Source organism: Phoca vitulina, unplaced genomic scaffold (genome assembly GCF_004348235.1).
Source record: "Phoca vitulina isolate PV1807 unplaced genomic scaffold, GSC_HSeal_1.0 scaffold44, whole genome shotgun sequence".
NCBI classification, from domain to species: domain Eukaryota; kingdom Metazoa; phylum Chordata; class Mammalia; order Carnivora; family Phocidae; genus Phoca; species Phoca vitulina.
The window spans coordinates 13,586,060-13,601,577 of NW_022589747.1; the positions used below are offsets into that span (position 1 = coordinate 13,586,060).

The 15,518-nt window shown below is 44.8% G+C and overlaps 1 protein-coding gene across 1 annotated transcript in view; it reads right to left on the reverse strand.

Annotated features, from left to right (window-relative positions):
- Positions 1–1,275: 1,275 nt before the first annotated feature.
- LOC116648525 overlaps positions 1,276–15,518 on the reverse strand; it is a 68,465-nt gene continuing 54,222 nt past the window's right edge. Inside the window, exon 3 of the mRNA XM_032430532.1 lies at positions 1,276–2,882. Coding sequence (XP_032286423.1) covers positions 2,671–2,882 — 212 coding nt within the window. The 3' untranslated portion in view covers positions 1,276–2,670. The remainder of the gene's footprint in view (positions 2,883–15,518) is intronic.

A 15,518-nucleotide genomic window follows, 5' to 3' on the forward strand; every position in this document is an offset into this window, starting at 1 on the left:
TATAATGCAGGGATTGAATTTTCTAACCAGGCAATTTACTTTCTTTGAAAATTGCCCAGTTTCCCATGTCCAGGCCTCAATGTCCCATTTGTTACTTACTCTCCAGGGGACGCACACTCCCGTTTGCCTTTCTAGTCCAATGACATTTTCCCAGAAGAGACAGGTTACACAGGGAGTGGAGGTGAGGACAAAAGCCGGGACCAGTCATGGTTGGGTGTCCAAGCCCATGGGAAAAGTGTATCCACCTCTTACTTCTTAACTTCCTCTCTGATTTCCTTTAATAACAGCTGATGCTAATGGAGTCCTTACTACCTGCCAGCCCTTATTCTAAGAGTCTTACGGATATTAAATCACTGAATGGGCCTGGCAGCTGAGAGGCTGCACAGGTAGGACCGGGGAAGTCAGGTCCGGGGCCCGAGCTCCTGACCCTGACACAGAGTGGCCCGCACTTCAGTTCTGGTTTCGATCTCCTAGAGACCTTGGGATTATCGAGCCGTATCTGCCACTGTCAGCCCTTCTGCTAGTGGGCAGAAAATCAGTGAATTGGCCCCAGATCCCAGACCGAGGGGTGGAATGCAGGGCAGGAAGGGACCCTGTCTGTATACCACAAGCACTTGTTGAGGACTTACTATGTGCCAGGCACTGTTTAGGATCCGGAGATGCGGGAGGGAAGGAAACAAGGCCCCTGCCTTCATGCAGGTTACCTTCGGGGGGGGGAGGTGGTGGCAATAGAGGGCAGGGAGGAGGGCTGTAAACAGTGGTATTCGGCATCCTGTCGAGTTGTAATAAGGGCAAATAGGAAATGGGCAGCAGGGCAGATGACATGTGGTTTAGGAATGGAGGACAAGGCCTTTCTGAGGAGGTGACGCTTGACCTGAAGAAACTAAGGCAGGAGCCATGTGAATATGCATGGGAAGAAACTTCCAGGTGGGGGAATAATGAGTACGAAGTCACCAGCATACGTGTGTGTGTGTGTGTGTGTGTGTGATCATGGGCATAGTTAGCAGGTTTCACAACTCAAAAACCAATATAGGGGCACCTGGGTGGCTCAGTCCATTAAGCATCTGACTCTTGGTTTCAGCTCCGGTCATGATCTCAGGGTCCTAGGATCGAGCCCCTCATCGGGCTCCCCACTTGGTGGGGACTCTGCTTGTCTCCCTCTCTCTCTCTCTGCCCCTCCCCCCACTCATGTGCACTCTCTCCAAAATAAATAAATAAATCCTTAAAAAAAAAGACAAATATACATTATATCAGAATTTCTGCTTTTGGCTCTATTTTTCTTTATCCAGTATACTATAGCCAAGAGGTAGCCACATTATACAACCATGGTTATTTTAATGAAACAAATATATCAATCCTCTGATCTATACAGGTCCACTTAAGCTCAAAGCTAAAGGCACAGCTTGAAGAATACATTTAAAATATCATGCTAAATGAAAAAACCCTGGCTCCTATAGAGAGTGGGATTTAAAAATTTTAAGACATAGACTATATAGGTGTGATGAGATAAAACAGCGGAAGGAAAAACACCAAAACATTACTAGTAGTTAACTGAATTCTAAGACTCTGAGTGATTTTAAAACAAATTTTTTATTTTAATAATACTGGAAAGAGAAAGAAGGAAATAAAATCTTCCTTAATCTCATGACAAGTTAGGGGTGATTTTAGTTTCTTTTTTAATATTTTTCTGCATTTTTTGAATTTTCAAATTGTGCATCTATGTCTTTATAATGATGAAAAGCACACAAAAGAGGTCTCTAAAAATGTGATTGAATTTCTGGGGACAGCATGTGGTTTCACAACAAGAAGAAACAAATTGCCACAATCATCTTTAACGTGATCTCATATCAGATGAGCTGAACACCGTACCTTAGGAAACCCATAGAAACTCGGCTGTTTTCAGTCAAATAAAAGTGAAGGGAAATGGTGATTTTCTGAACAATAGCACTCTTGTTGTCAGAAGGGAAGGTAAAAGGAGTTGGGTGCTATTCACAGAAAATGCACTGGGTAATTTTGTTAAGTACATGTTATAGGTGCCAATGCATTTTATATTAAAAAAAAAAGTCTGACTTCATGATTCATGGAGGTTGGGGGAAAAAAAAACGACAACTCTACTATAAATAAAATGCATACTATAAGACTTAAAAGTCAAGAAGTTTATATGTTCTGATCTGAGAATTCTATACCTTTCTGAGCTGATAACTTTAAAGTTTTCCCAGTGTGATGTTGATCAGTGTAATATGATGCTTTTCTTAAGTATTAAAAAAAGTCCTAGTTATTTATAAAAAGGAGCACAAGTTGCTCCCACAAAAAGATGGGTTTGGCATTTGTAGATTAAATAGTTGAATAATGATCCGACATGGATTCCATTAACGACCTCTTATTAATATCCGTGCACACTGAGAAAAGGAATTGGGGTCTAAAGCTGAGTCTAAACAAGCACGTGATAGGACTTGAGCCTATTGTCTCCAGACAACGTGATCCTGGGCACAAGTGCATGGGGGTGGTTCAGAGGCCCCTCGTTCCTGTCCTGCTAAGCTGTGCCTTCCCCAAATCTGACAGTTGGTAGTCGAGTCTCTCCCTCTTGGTGTCCTACTGAGGCCTAAAAACAACCTTATTTTTCTAAGACAAACAGGAATCTTTTGAGCCACCATTTTCAACTCAGTTCTGTCATGTATGAAGCTCATCTTTGGCTTTAAATGTATTTAAGGTGAAAGATTTTGAACCTCGAGAGGTCTCCCCAAACTGATGCCGTTGAGCAGCACTTTCTTGTGTCCAGACCCCCCTTCCATGGTTACTCCACACTTCTGCATTGCTACCTGCAGCAGTCAACTCAGAAAACACATTTCGAGGTCTCCCTCTCACACCGATTCCCATGGGGCCTAAAATCAAGACAAGAGAAAATATTGAATGTGTTTTAAATTTACTGGCTCATTTCCTTTACATCTACTATGTCTTCTTAAAGACGTAAGTACTAGTGTATTTTCTGGTTAAGCCAATCTGCATAAATATGACAAAAATAAAAACTTATTTACCTGACTGGCATAGTATGGAAACATCACAGAACTATACAGATGAACAGGACCTTGGGGATTGCTAGCTCATTTTGCCATTTCTTAGTGGAGACATGGCAGCAGAGGGGAATGTGGTCAGGTCCACGTTCAAATTCTGCCTCTGCCACTTGCCAGTTGAGCGGTCTTGAACAAATTAAAGTTCTGAGCCTCCGTGTTCTCATTGGGAACAAACGCTCCCACCTGAGCAAATCACATCAAGCAAACTGATGAGACCAATGCCTTCTACAAGTGGGTTCCAGACAAGCTCAATTCTCAAGCTAGCCAGAAATCGGAAGTTGGTGCCAAGCAAATAGAGAAATACATATCATGGCTTGGAAAAGTACTAGAAGGTAATCATTAATATTATCTACTTCATAAAGCTACATAAGGAGTTAGCAGAAGTGCTGGGGAGGAATTTGACATTTTGGAGATGCCTGGCTGAATGAAGAAGATAATATGTGTGTGTGTGTGTGTATGTGTGCAAGTGCACGAGCGTGCACGCATTCACGTGCACATGCATGCACCAGGCTCCCAACCCCACTGGCATCCCACCGGGCCTGAGGCTGTAGTTATGCTCATAGGCTGGGGAAGCCCTGGGTATCCAAGCTCTGCACAAGTTATAACAAAGCTGGGAGCTGGGGGTGGGCACACGGCTGAAATGAGTTCTCCACAAATTTCCCTAAGGAGCAGGGGAGGCTGTTAGAGAGTACAAGGAGACAAATAAAGAGCGAGAATCTGAACAGTCTGGTGAAGGGCAGAAAGTTTTAGTACATGCACAAGTATGCGCTTGGCAGGGAAATGCCAGAGGGGGTCGGCGTTGAGGTGGAGGGATGGGGATGTAGTGGTTGGGGAGGAGAAAATCTTTATTCAGAGAAACCCTGGGCAAGCAGAGGAACTCGGGTGGTGCTGAGATGGGCTTTTCCAGGTCTCACACTTCTGCTCTCAGGGCCTGGGAAAATTGGGAATGCACTTGCCACACCACCTGATCATCAGTGACTTCAAAGGAGCAACTTTGCCCTTGGGAGTCCTCAAGGCCGAATTTGGCCCCGACATGGTCAGGGCTGGGCACGTCCCCCAAGCTTGTTGCACACCACTGGGCCATGTCCAGGCTTGCTTCTTGCCTTTGACCTTGCCCACAATCTGAAGGGCCCTGACACCTCCCTACAAGGGCCAGATAGGCCACTGTCTTTCTCCTCAAGGGCAAGTTAGGATGGTCTATTTTCAAGGGCCAGGAAACTTCTCAACAGAGTCAGGCTAAAGAACTCATCTAAGATTACATCCAAAGAAATAGTTAATTGGCTTAAAAAACTGTCCACTGTTAATTTAGATTTTTTTCTCATTACAGGACAATATTGAGACTGGAAAACCAAAATCAGCTGCTCCGAAGTTCATAGACTATACTGTTATGAAGGCATAGTTGGCCGGATTTTTTTTTTCTTTTTAATCCATCTGTGGTCTTTAAATGTCTCTGCTTAACATGGCTTCTAGATAATCATCCAACTTTTGATGGAGTGATTACCAGGTAATGCTATCAAATAACAATCATGATTAAACAAGTTACATGAACCCTCAGGCCCCGAAGCAATTTCTGTGAAGAATGAGTTTGGCCTTCAAATGGCATAATAAGAAAAAAATTAGGTGCAATTCACCCTGAACGATATGTTATGTTGGGAGAAGGATAATGTTTACCCATTCTTAGCAGTTACAAATGGCCTACAATTAGCTTGCTTTCTTTTCAGCTTCCCTTCTTTCCATTTATGTTTTACATTCTTTGTCATATGAAAAGAGCGAGGTAGTTTATGGCTGCCACTGGCAGTTTGTGCCTACCTGGACCCCTTTAGAACATCACAAATTCTGCCCCATTCCTGACCCTCCACCCACCCTAGCCCCCCACCCCCTGCTTTTTACCATCTAGAGTAAATATACACAAAGCAGGCAGAAAACAATTTGTGGCTCTGGGTGATTTTTATACTTGAGATGTCAAAAAGCTGTTAAACATAATTGAGCTCAGTAAGAAATTAGCAAGCAACAATTGTGTTACCACACTACAGATTGTCCTAGATGAGTCTCTATGGATTGAAACGAACAGAAGAAGGATGGGTTGATTGGTTCATTATATGCAAGGTTTAGGCATAAGATTCTTAAAATGTGGAATTTGGGGCTCACGCCAGCTAGCAAAGAGAGAACAGAAAGATGGGAAGCCCAGTGTAAAACCCATATGGAAATCTGATGAAAATCCAAAGCTCCAGAATAAAGGTATTGTTAATATTCCTTTGCATTTTTCTCCTCTGCACCTGGGAAATGTTTTCAAAAAGTAGAAGGCAAATCAGCGCCTGCTGTTGCCTCTGCATGTTTGTTTCTGTTTGGGGAGGCAAACAAATGAAAACAGAAAAATATGTAACTATTGTTTCTGTGAGTTACCGTCATAACCAAGTTGTCCATGCGGAATCCTTTGGAAGTGAATCCCGCCATCCAAGGATAGGAGCAGGGAGAACCTTTGATATCCTCACCTCTGTGCAGTCTCCATTTAAGTGTCCTTTCCACAGCAAATCTGGCACTGGTACCAAACTAGAGGGGGGCGGGGGGGTACATCGGTGGACCCAATAATTTAGTTTCAAAATTGTGCATGTAAATAGCATTCGGCACCGATATTTTCCTTTCAGAATTTTTTTGTTGCCTTTACATAAAAGTTACAGATGTCTGAATGCTGTTATATGCGTGAAAACATGTCTATGGAAGAGAATAAAAACAGAATCAGCGTGGGGGTGCGGGGCACATAGACATTTCCCCTGTTCTCATTCTGCCTCCTAGGCACACAAAGTTTCAGGAATGTGTATTTTCTGAGTGGAATGTGTGATGCTGCATGTGATTTTTATTCCAATGCATAAACATTATCTTTTTATTTGAGGTGTTTAAGCCTTGGGCTTGCAGTTTCAGGTTCTCTTTTAAGCCCATTTCTGCGGCCTTCTTAATTTTGCTCTTTATTTCCCAGGAGGCGTCTTCTCGAAATTCGCTAGGTATACACGGAGTCCAAGGGCATGCCTTTCACACCCACCCGCGGCTGGCTTGGTGGTGCCTGTCATGTGGAGACACTGGGTAGGCAGTTTCAGGAAGGTTGATGATGGTTTTTGTTACTGGATAACGCGTAATGATTTTCAGATGGGCAGCGGGGAGAGGAAAGCCAGTCCAAACAGTAATTTAGAATTTCACTGTGTTAGTAAGATGTTGTCTCCCCTTCAAAAATTGAAAATTCTATCTACGTGTATTAAATTATTTGAAAGTCTAGCTAGGCTTACCAGTGGCTGATATTATCTAGGTCTTTTAGAACTCAAGTTACTCCTGACTCCGGGCATATGCGTTTGCCCTAAAGCATTAGGAGGGATGTCCGTCAGGATATGAGGAAGCGGAAAATCTGCACCTGTACCTTCCCTCGAGAACCCACTCGCCTTTGTTATCTAGGCAACGTTTCCCAAAATATAAATATATGTGGTTGCTGAGCTTAGCTCTGGCTTGGAAACCACCCGATGTGACCGCCTGCATTTGAGGGGATCTGATGGGAGTTCTTCATGAGAGAACCGCTGACCTTTTATGTGCATACGTGCCATTTTGTGATAGACTCCCAGGCATGTATAAGTTTCGCATTTGCTGCTATAACAGATGATGCAAACTTAGCAGTAGAAACAACATGAATTTTGTTATCTTAGATTTCTAGAGGTCAAAAGTCCGAAGTGGGTTTTACTGAGCTAGAATCGTGGTGTTGGCAGAACTGCATTCTTTCTGGAGGCTCGAGGGGAATATCTGCTTATGAGCCTTTTTCCAGCTTCCAGGGAAGCCCAACATTCCTTGGCTCACAGTCCCCTTCCTCCAGCTTCAAAGCCAGCAGCGGTGGGGCAAGTCATCTCTGATCACATTCCCTTCTTTAACTCTGGCTCTGCTTCCACCTTCCTCTTCTGCTTTTGAGGGTCCTCTTGATTGGGTCCACCCAGTAATCCAGTAATCTGCTGTCTTAAAAGTCAGCAGATTAACAACCTTGATTCCATCTGCAACCTTATTTCCTCTTTGCCATGTAACATAACATATTCACAGGTTCCAGGGACTAGGACATACACACCTTTGCAGGGCAGGAGGCATTCTTCTGCCTATTACATGGAGACATAATGTGGAATACATTTGATTCTGGTCTTTCCGGCTCATCTCTTTCCCCTAAAGAATTAGTAACCTCTCTCTTTTTTTCCCTAGTCATATGCCATCCTCTCTGGGGGATTTCTTTTCTTTTCTTTTAAGATTTTATTTTTGAGTAATCTCTACACCCAACATGGGGCCCAAACTCACAACGCTGAGGTCAAGAGCTGCATGCTGTACTGACTGAGCCAGCCAGGTGCTCCCTCTCTTGGGGATTTCAATACCCAGGTCTTCCTTTGCTCTCTGGCCTTTGAGCACATTGTTCTTTGGCTCCATCAGATTCCATCCTTTTTGCTCCTTGTTACTACGTAACTAGTACTTTGGTACTAGGTACTCTTGGTACTTGATACTAGGTATTTGTTGAGGGCCTACTGTGTGCAAGGCCATGTGCTTTATGAAACAGAAGTAGACAATAAGCTGATAGTGATGAAAGTTATGAAAGAGGAAAATGACAGAGACCAGGAAAGAGGAGTACAGCAGATGATCTCAGCGTGGACTGAAGAAGCATCAAAGGGGACTTGAGAGACCTAGTTGGGAAGTGCAGAAATCTTTCTTGTACTTGTAACCCTCTTGAATCCCTCAACCCATTGAAACCCTATTTCATATTCCTAGGTGATTTCTGATCTTGTCCACGTATGGGGCAATCCATTCATTCAGCAAACATGTACTAGGCACTGCACTACAAGGCAGAAAAGCAGAAGGATATACTTGCTCCCCCAAAGGAGCTCACAGTCCAAAAATTGGGGGGGCAGGGAGGGACTGTTTTGAAAGGGGAAGAAGAGGAGGAGACAGATAAACACACACCACCTTCTTCAAATGAAGTCATCTGGAGTCTCCCCGAGCGCCCCCAACTTTAGATGGACACCGGCCTGAAATGTCACTCTTTGCCCAGGAAGATTCTGTCACTTCTAAAGCTAGACAGGTTCCAGACTAACAATGATTTGTCTGGTGATTGGTGAATCTAAACCAGGCATTTAGCTGGTTTAATTTTTAAATAACTTGAGCTAAAACCTTTTTACTTCCCTAAGTAGTTTACATTCTGCTCCATTTCCCAAAATATTAAGACCAGAGTCATTTATTATTAATTTCCCAAACATTTATTGACCACCAAATAAGTGTCAGATTCTGAGCTTCACACCAGACACACAAAGTTGAAAAAGGCTTGCTTCTTTGTCCTGAATTGTAACCCAGAGAATAAAGTGTTTTCTTTCCATTAGGCATGTCTGTTAATTTAGTGCACTGTGTTCTCATCCACTTGGTGAAGATATACTTTTATAATTTAGCTTTTCTATCTAGGCTTTGTAAGACTTTCTTCTAATCTAATAGTTGTGACTTTCTGATTCCCAATGAAAATAAATTTTAACAATAGTAAATGTTTATAATTAAGTGGGAAGGCCACTTGTACTTTTTTAAAAACTACTATTCATTGTCAAAAGTTGTAATAATTTCTTTAAAACCAAAGTCTCATTTCTTAAAGGGTTTCAAACTATTTTTTCTAATTTGTATGCTCAACTGTTAATCAAAGGATGCATTCACACCCTCAACATTTGTCTAGATGTTTTATAAATCTACCATAGTATTGAACTGCTCCATAGATTAATCTGTGCAGTTGTTCTTGGGCTGCAAAATGACCTGGATGGGTCAGGTAGAATTACAACAGGATTTTGAAATGTTCTAGATTTTGAAATGTCTAGAACTTATCCCTCTGCTGGAGCCATGAAGCCTCCACAGTATCCCAGCTCACAATTAAATCTCTCTTAGAAGATGCCTGTGTTGTGGCTCAAATGAATGAGCAGGAGCAACCATATTTCTCTCTGAAATTTGACATTAGGAACTGAAAGAGCTTTAGTGATGGGCACTGAAGCTGAAGTTACCAAAAGGAGTCAGAAAGCAGACGAGGGTGATCTACACGGCCCCAGAAGCTGAAGGTATAGGGGAATTATAAATCACTGGAGTTCTACAGTTTGGAGAGGGACGGCAAGGGCAGCGTGGAGAGAAGCCAGAACGCTGTGAGAAAGAACATACAGGCCACCGGAAGCACACCATGGGCTCCAGACGACTTCTCAAAGTTGGTTCCCAGCGATTCAACTGTTCTGCTGTGTCATGCCTAGATTTGCAAGAGATCCTCGTTCATATTGATATTAGAGTCCCTCTTACTTGAAGCAACTTGAGTGAGCCTCTGCTTCTCACACTAGCATGGAAGTCAGGGGTGAACCTATTCAAGCTCTTTCATTTTAAGTATCTTGATTCTCCCATTTGACAACATTTGGTATGCAAGAGCTGCCCTCTTTTTGGAAGGAATGGTGCAAAGAAGATTATAGCATGGTGGATATTAGGCTGTTGGAAATACCTTAGCCAAAAAAAAAAAAAAAGGAAAGCAAATTTCGTTGTCATTGGCTTCATTCCTCAGTGTTTCATCTTTTCTGCAAATATTTTTGCAAGGGTCTGTGTCAGGGGTCACAAATCCAGAGAGGAACGAGCCAGTGCCCACCCTGGAGATGTCCAGCCTCTGGGAAGGAGGTGGGGAGATTGCACAATGAGGAAATTATGACCCAAAGCAGCACGTGCAACGATGAAGGGAAGCCTAGATTCATGAACACTTCCTTTGTGCCGATTTTCCACTGACCCTAAAGTGTGTCCTGCCTTTGCAATGGGCTCACGGCAACTCCTTGTAGTTCACTGTCAGGTACTTACAAGTGCATTCCAGGCAAGATCAATGTTAGCAAAGCAGTGGGGATGAACCCAGATATAAAGAGGCAGAATTCTGATAACGAGTAAACACTGGGAGAAGAAAACTATGGTTTGGGGACCTCAGTGGAGAAGCATAGTAGGAAACAATTAACTTCATCCTCCACTTAGAAGGGAAAGGAAGTGCGGGTTGCTTCCTAGTGTCCCATTTTCCAAGGTTGCTCTAGGCATCTCTGTGCCTCCTCTCCTCCCTGCTCTGAGCCTCCCTCTACCGGCTCCACCACTTTGCATGAGACTGGGGGCCCCAGCTTCCCAATCCTGAGACCTACATTACATGCTTCTCACTCGGGTGGCTGGCAGTAGTGATGGGCCGTTGTTCTGGGCTGGGTAGCAATTCTGTAATTTCATTCCCTCATTAGAAGGTGTGTGTTTATTTATTAAAGCTGCACACTGCCCAAAGGCAATGAACAAAAACTATAGAAATACCGAAATTAAATAAAGGCTATTATTGCTGTTATTTTATAAAGCTTGTCTATCACAAGCCACTGTGTACCTTTATAGAATAGAGGCTCTGTTAACCAGGCACTCCCTGGCACCTCACTCAGCCAACTTTGCTCCTACCCTGCTTCCTGCCTCTGTCTGTACACAGGCCCTCTTTATCTGACGCTCTCTCGAGAGGCCAAGGGGGCGGCAGACACGTCGAGAGTCTCGCACCTTCTAGGAAATTCTGCAGCCTCCAAACCTCCGTGCCAAGCGGTGTCTCCATGGGGTCTTTCTGCTGAGCTCAAACACCCCGGAGCAGCATCCTAGGGACTGAAGGGACATTTCTGTTCATAAATGGGTCTTTCCTCCGTTGGGTAAAGAAACGCAGGGAACTACTGAGTCTCCTTTTGGTGCACGGCTGTTGATGGAATGCTCATAGAGGGCACCTTCTCTGAAACCGGGAGACCAGAAGACAGCACACACGGTCACGGACCTGCTGGAGCTTACGTGTCATGGGGGAGGCAGAAAATGGACAAATACTCAGGGAAATATATGGCCTGTCACATGGTGTTAGAGCTATGTCTAAGAATAAACCATGGAGAGGGCATCAGGCGTGCCCGTGGGGTTAGAGGGTGCTCTATTCTATACGGTGGCTCAAGAAGGCCTCACTGGGTGGCTCAGTCATTAAGCGTCTGCCTTCGGCTTGGGTCATGATTCCAGGGTCCTGGGATCGAGCCCTGCATCAGGCCCCCTGCTCGGTGGGAGGCCTGCTTCTCCCTCTCCCACTCCCCCTGCTGTATTCCCTCTCTCGCTGTCTCTCTCTCTCTGTCAAATAAATAAATAAAATCTTTAAAAAAAAAAAAAAAGGCCTCACTGAAAAGATGCCATCAGCATATCCCTGGAGGCAGTGAGTAAGAGAGTCATGTGGACATTGGAGGGAAAAGCATTCCAAGGGAAGGGAATAACAAACACAAAGACTCTGAGTACATGCAAACAAAAGCATAGATTTTATGCTTTTCCCAACACCAGTGTTAGCATTTGTAAATATCTAGCTTCCTGTTGGCACTCAATAAACAGTAGTCCCCCCCACCCCACCCCTTTGTCTCTCTCTCTTTTTCTTTCTCTCCTAACACACACACCCCACATCTGGTTGGATCTGGGATCAAAAGAGGCTCTGGGAAGCTGTTTTGGCAGCATCCCATAATGCTCATTCCTAAATACCCATAAAAGCAAGAAAAGTTCTAGGGCTGCTCAAAAGTGTGTGTGTGTGTGTGTGTGTGTTCCTGGTGACTGTGGAGAGCCTATAAAACCTATGGATGCAAACTTTACAACTGGCCTATAGGAGAATCCCAGCCTCCCCCTCTTCGGCTCAGTGGGGCTGGGCCTGCTTTCAGGTAACAGGTAAGGGAAGCCCATTGGCGTATTTGCCCCGGGACGAGAAGCACTGAGAAACCCGCGGAGGGCGGGGCTCATGGGACAGACTCTAGCCACTGGGTCATTTCGTTTCCTTCCCTATTAGGTGCTGATCTCTCTACAGAGACTCAAGGAGAATGAGAGGGGCACAAGGACAGCCAGGCGCTCAGAAGGATGTAGGGCTGGCCATCACATTTCAGACAGGCCACTGAACAGAGGGGAACGATTTTTAGACGCAGGCATGGATTCGAGGCAACAGGCGCTGAAGGGAACCACTGTAGATTTGGCTACCAGACCTTTGATGTCTCTGAGTGTGCTTATTTTTTTCCCTTGGTTATAATCAATTTCTCTGTGGGGGGGGAGAGGGGGGAACAGTGAAAGGAGGGGGAAAAAAGAGAGATGGGAAAGAAAACAAGAAAGAAAAAGACAAGAGGAAGGAGACTTCTTCCTCCCCAGGCTGGTGATCTGGGAAGCAGATTCTGGTTTCTGGGGGGGCACAGTCCTAGACTCTGTCCTGGCCCCCAGGCCTTTGGGACATATCTCCCAGGATCCAGAGTTGAGACTGCATTTTCTAAATTTCCTCCTCGAGAGACGCCCCTCAGAGCGGGAGCTCGGCTGGGCCCAGGAACCATCTTTTCCTTTTTATTTCCTTTTAACGTTAAAACAGCCTCATTTTGACCACTAGGTACTTGAGCCAATTTTCAGGGTAGGAGGCCATCAAATAAAGCATTAGCAAGAAAGTTTAGGATATTCTGCACGGATTTCTAGTTGCCTATAAAGAAGAGACAAGCCTGGCCTTCCTTCCCCCTCACTCTCCAGCCTGAGAACAAACTCTTCTCCAAGCTTGGCTCACCAGTGTCATTTTGCTCATTCTCCTCAGCCAAAACTCATTTCAGAGAACACTGCTCGCTATAATAACTTTGCTTTTAAGTAGAAATATCTCCTGCGATGCCATCAACTGGAAATAAAAAGAATAATTTTCAAAACTCTTTTCAAACAACCAGTAGCACTGATGAAGCCGATCACAGAAAGCAGGTAGCTGCCACGGGCAGGTGGGTAGTAAAAGAATTAAGAATGGTGGAGTCTGTGTCCCATTTCTGAGCAATGGACAAATTCCAGATGAACGCAGGTCCAGTTCTCTTAAAAAAAAAAAAAAATCAGACTGTGCTTACGTTCACCATAAGCTAATGCCTCCTATGTGTGAAGTTGGGAGCCTTTGTAAGATACTGGAGTTTGAAGTGCTTGCTTCCAGCTTTAGCTCCTCTCTTCCCCCAGGTTAGCAAGCTTCAAGGTGAATGTTATTATTGCTATTCCAAATGGTTACACAAAAGGAAAAAGCTAATGCATTTGCAATTATTCATTAGAGCAATTCTGTTTTGCACCGGAATTTTTATTTAACATAAAATGGTGTTCTCCTGGTTGACTCTATCTGGCCCCAACAGGGACTTTTTTTTTTCTTTTAACAGATAATTTCCCTTCCCAGGCCAATTCAACTTGAGAATTCTTCCCATGAGAGAAGTTAATTACATCAAATCGCCGAAGTTCGTGGGAGGGGGCGGGGTAGCTGGGACTACTCTGGGCTAAGGGCTGCTGGGATGAGGGGGCATCAGACCCTTGGTGGGGGGGGGGGGAGATTATACTCGCTTCTTGCTTCCACTGGCACAATCCCCTAACAGAAAGACTGCACTTCACACGGAATGTTTTAAATCATAAGGACACAAGATAGAGAACTATTAATGAATAAGGAGCGCTCCAAGAGGGCCCCGGCAGGTTAAATGGAATGTGGCTATTAAGGAGGTTGGTTTTTTCTTGTACCTGCCTATCAGTGAGCCACATCTTTCGATAAGGTTTTTTTCAGCCCGATACCAGATCTTATCAAATGTTGTTACACACTGTTTAGTCTCCGGGGCCGACACAAAAGAAATGACATCAAGGTCGGATCGCCACCCAGCAACGTGGAGAAAACCGGAGGGAGGTGCGGCAAGCGGGCTGGGTGGCTCTCGCAGGGGTGCTCTCTCCATAAAGCCTAGCGTTCCCCCCCCCCCCAGTGGGTGGAGACCGCCAGACCCGTGTGAGTGAGTGTGCGCGTGTGTGTTGGTTGGGGGGGGGGGGCCGAGGGGGACGCTTGCAGAGAAGGGGATCTGTGAAAAGGCAGGAAGGGAAGGAGAAAATAAAATGGCACGCGGGCTGCCAAGATGGAGATGGGATTTTTTTTCCCTGGCGCAGCCCCCCTGGCCGGGCAGCCCCCACCCCAGCCAGCTTTTGTCCTTCAGAGCCGCGAGAGCCCCCGCTTTAATGCCTGCAGGTTGACCATGCATTGTTATTATACAGTCTTCATGTTCACATCATGTGTCATCTGACCAAAGGAGAGTCTACAAAGTGAAAGGCTCATGCAAAATTTATGCTTATATGGCTGTTTCAGTCAGTGGAAAAATCAATAGTGCAGGCTCGATGCACAGAAATGACTGAGTGCTCTCTGACTGACACTAAAAGCACCGGGAGATTGAGAGCTGCATTTGCTGTCCAAGGAATCGAGTGTATTAGAGCTCTTCTAATAGTCTGCTCACCTTATATTAGCCTTTCCTTGGGATTATTTTTTGATAACAATTATGATTGTGGGGTTTAAGGCAATTACACTATTACAAAGAAAAAGCCGCTTTTTATGTCCTCTAAAGCTGTCATATATTTCACACCGCAACTGCCTTCCAATTATTTTGCTACAATGCACTTTGGAAGCAAAATGTCCTAACTGATATATATTAGTCCTTTATGTTTTATAAATAAAAATCAAAGCCGTAATGTAATCCTTCAAAAGGAGCTTCTCAGTTTCCCCAGACATGATTTTAGAGAGAGCAGAAACGGAGTGGGTGCCGCATGTTTTGAAAGAGACACATTAGACGCACGCTCCGGGGGTGCCGCCGAAGCTAAAGAGAGACACCCCATCCGGACCTGGGTGAAAAATGCTAATAGCATCTGTTAAGAGTAGGTTGGGGGGAGGGTCGCTTACAAGTTGGAATTTAATGATGAAGCCAAAAAACAATCCTTGAAATTAATTCAGTCAGAAAGGACCTCAAAGCCATGTGACAGAACATTCAGGAGCCGGCAACGACACGAATGAGATTTTTCTATTCTCCAAGCCCTTCTGTGATGAAGTTTTTACAGCTACACGGGAGCCCCCCCCACCCCGCCCCGTGTCAGAGGGGTGGGCGCGGGGAGGTGCAGTGACTGGCACCCGGAGACCCAGGTAGAAAAATCATGGACCACAGTGAGTCATGGTAACGAGGATCTGGAGGTTAAACTGTGGCAGGAGAGAGCTCCTTGTTGGTGAGCCATGAAAAACCGTGCTTATGCGTTCTTGTCCCAGGGGAGGGTGGGAAAGGCTATTGTTTCCCATCTCTGAAAACCCTCCAGCAAGCTGGGCAGTCCGCTCAGTGCGGGACAGGAGAGCCCCCTGCGTGGTGACTGACGGAGCTCGCCTGTCTCTTTCACCACGTGACCCATGACTCACCGCGGCTGCCAAGGCAAGTGAGTTCAGCCTCTAAATGAATGGGAGGTATGAAGGCTGCTTTATGTCTGCCTTCCAAAAAATAAACAACAGCATTGCTGAAAACAGGTGGAAGCACACGGGTTATTCTGATGATAAGGATTAAAAATGTGGATGCAACATACACTCTGAATGCATTTCACAAAACTGATCCA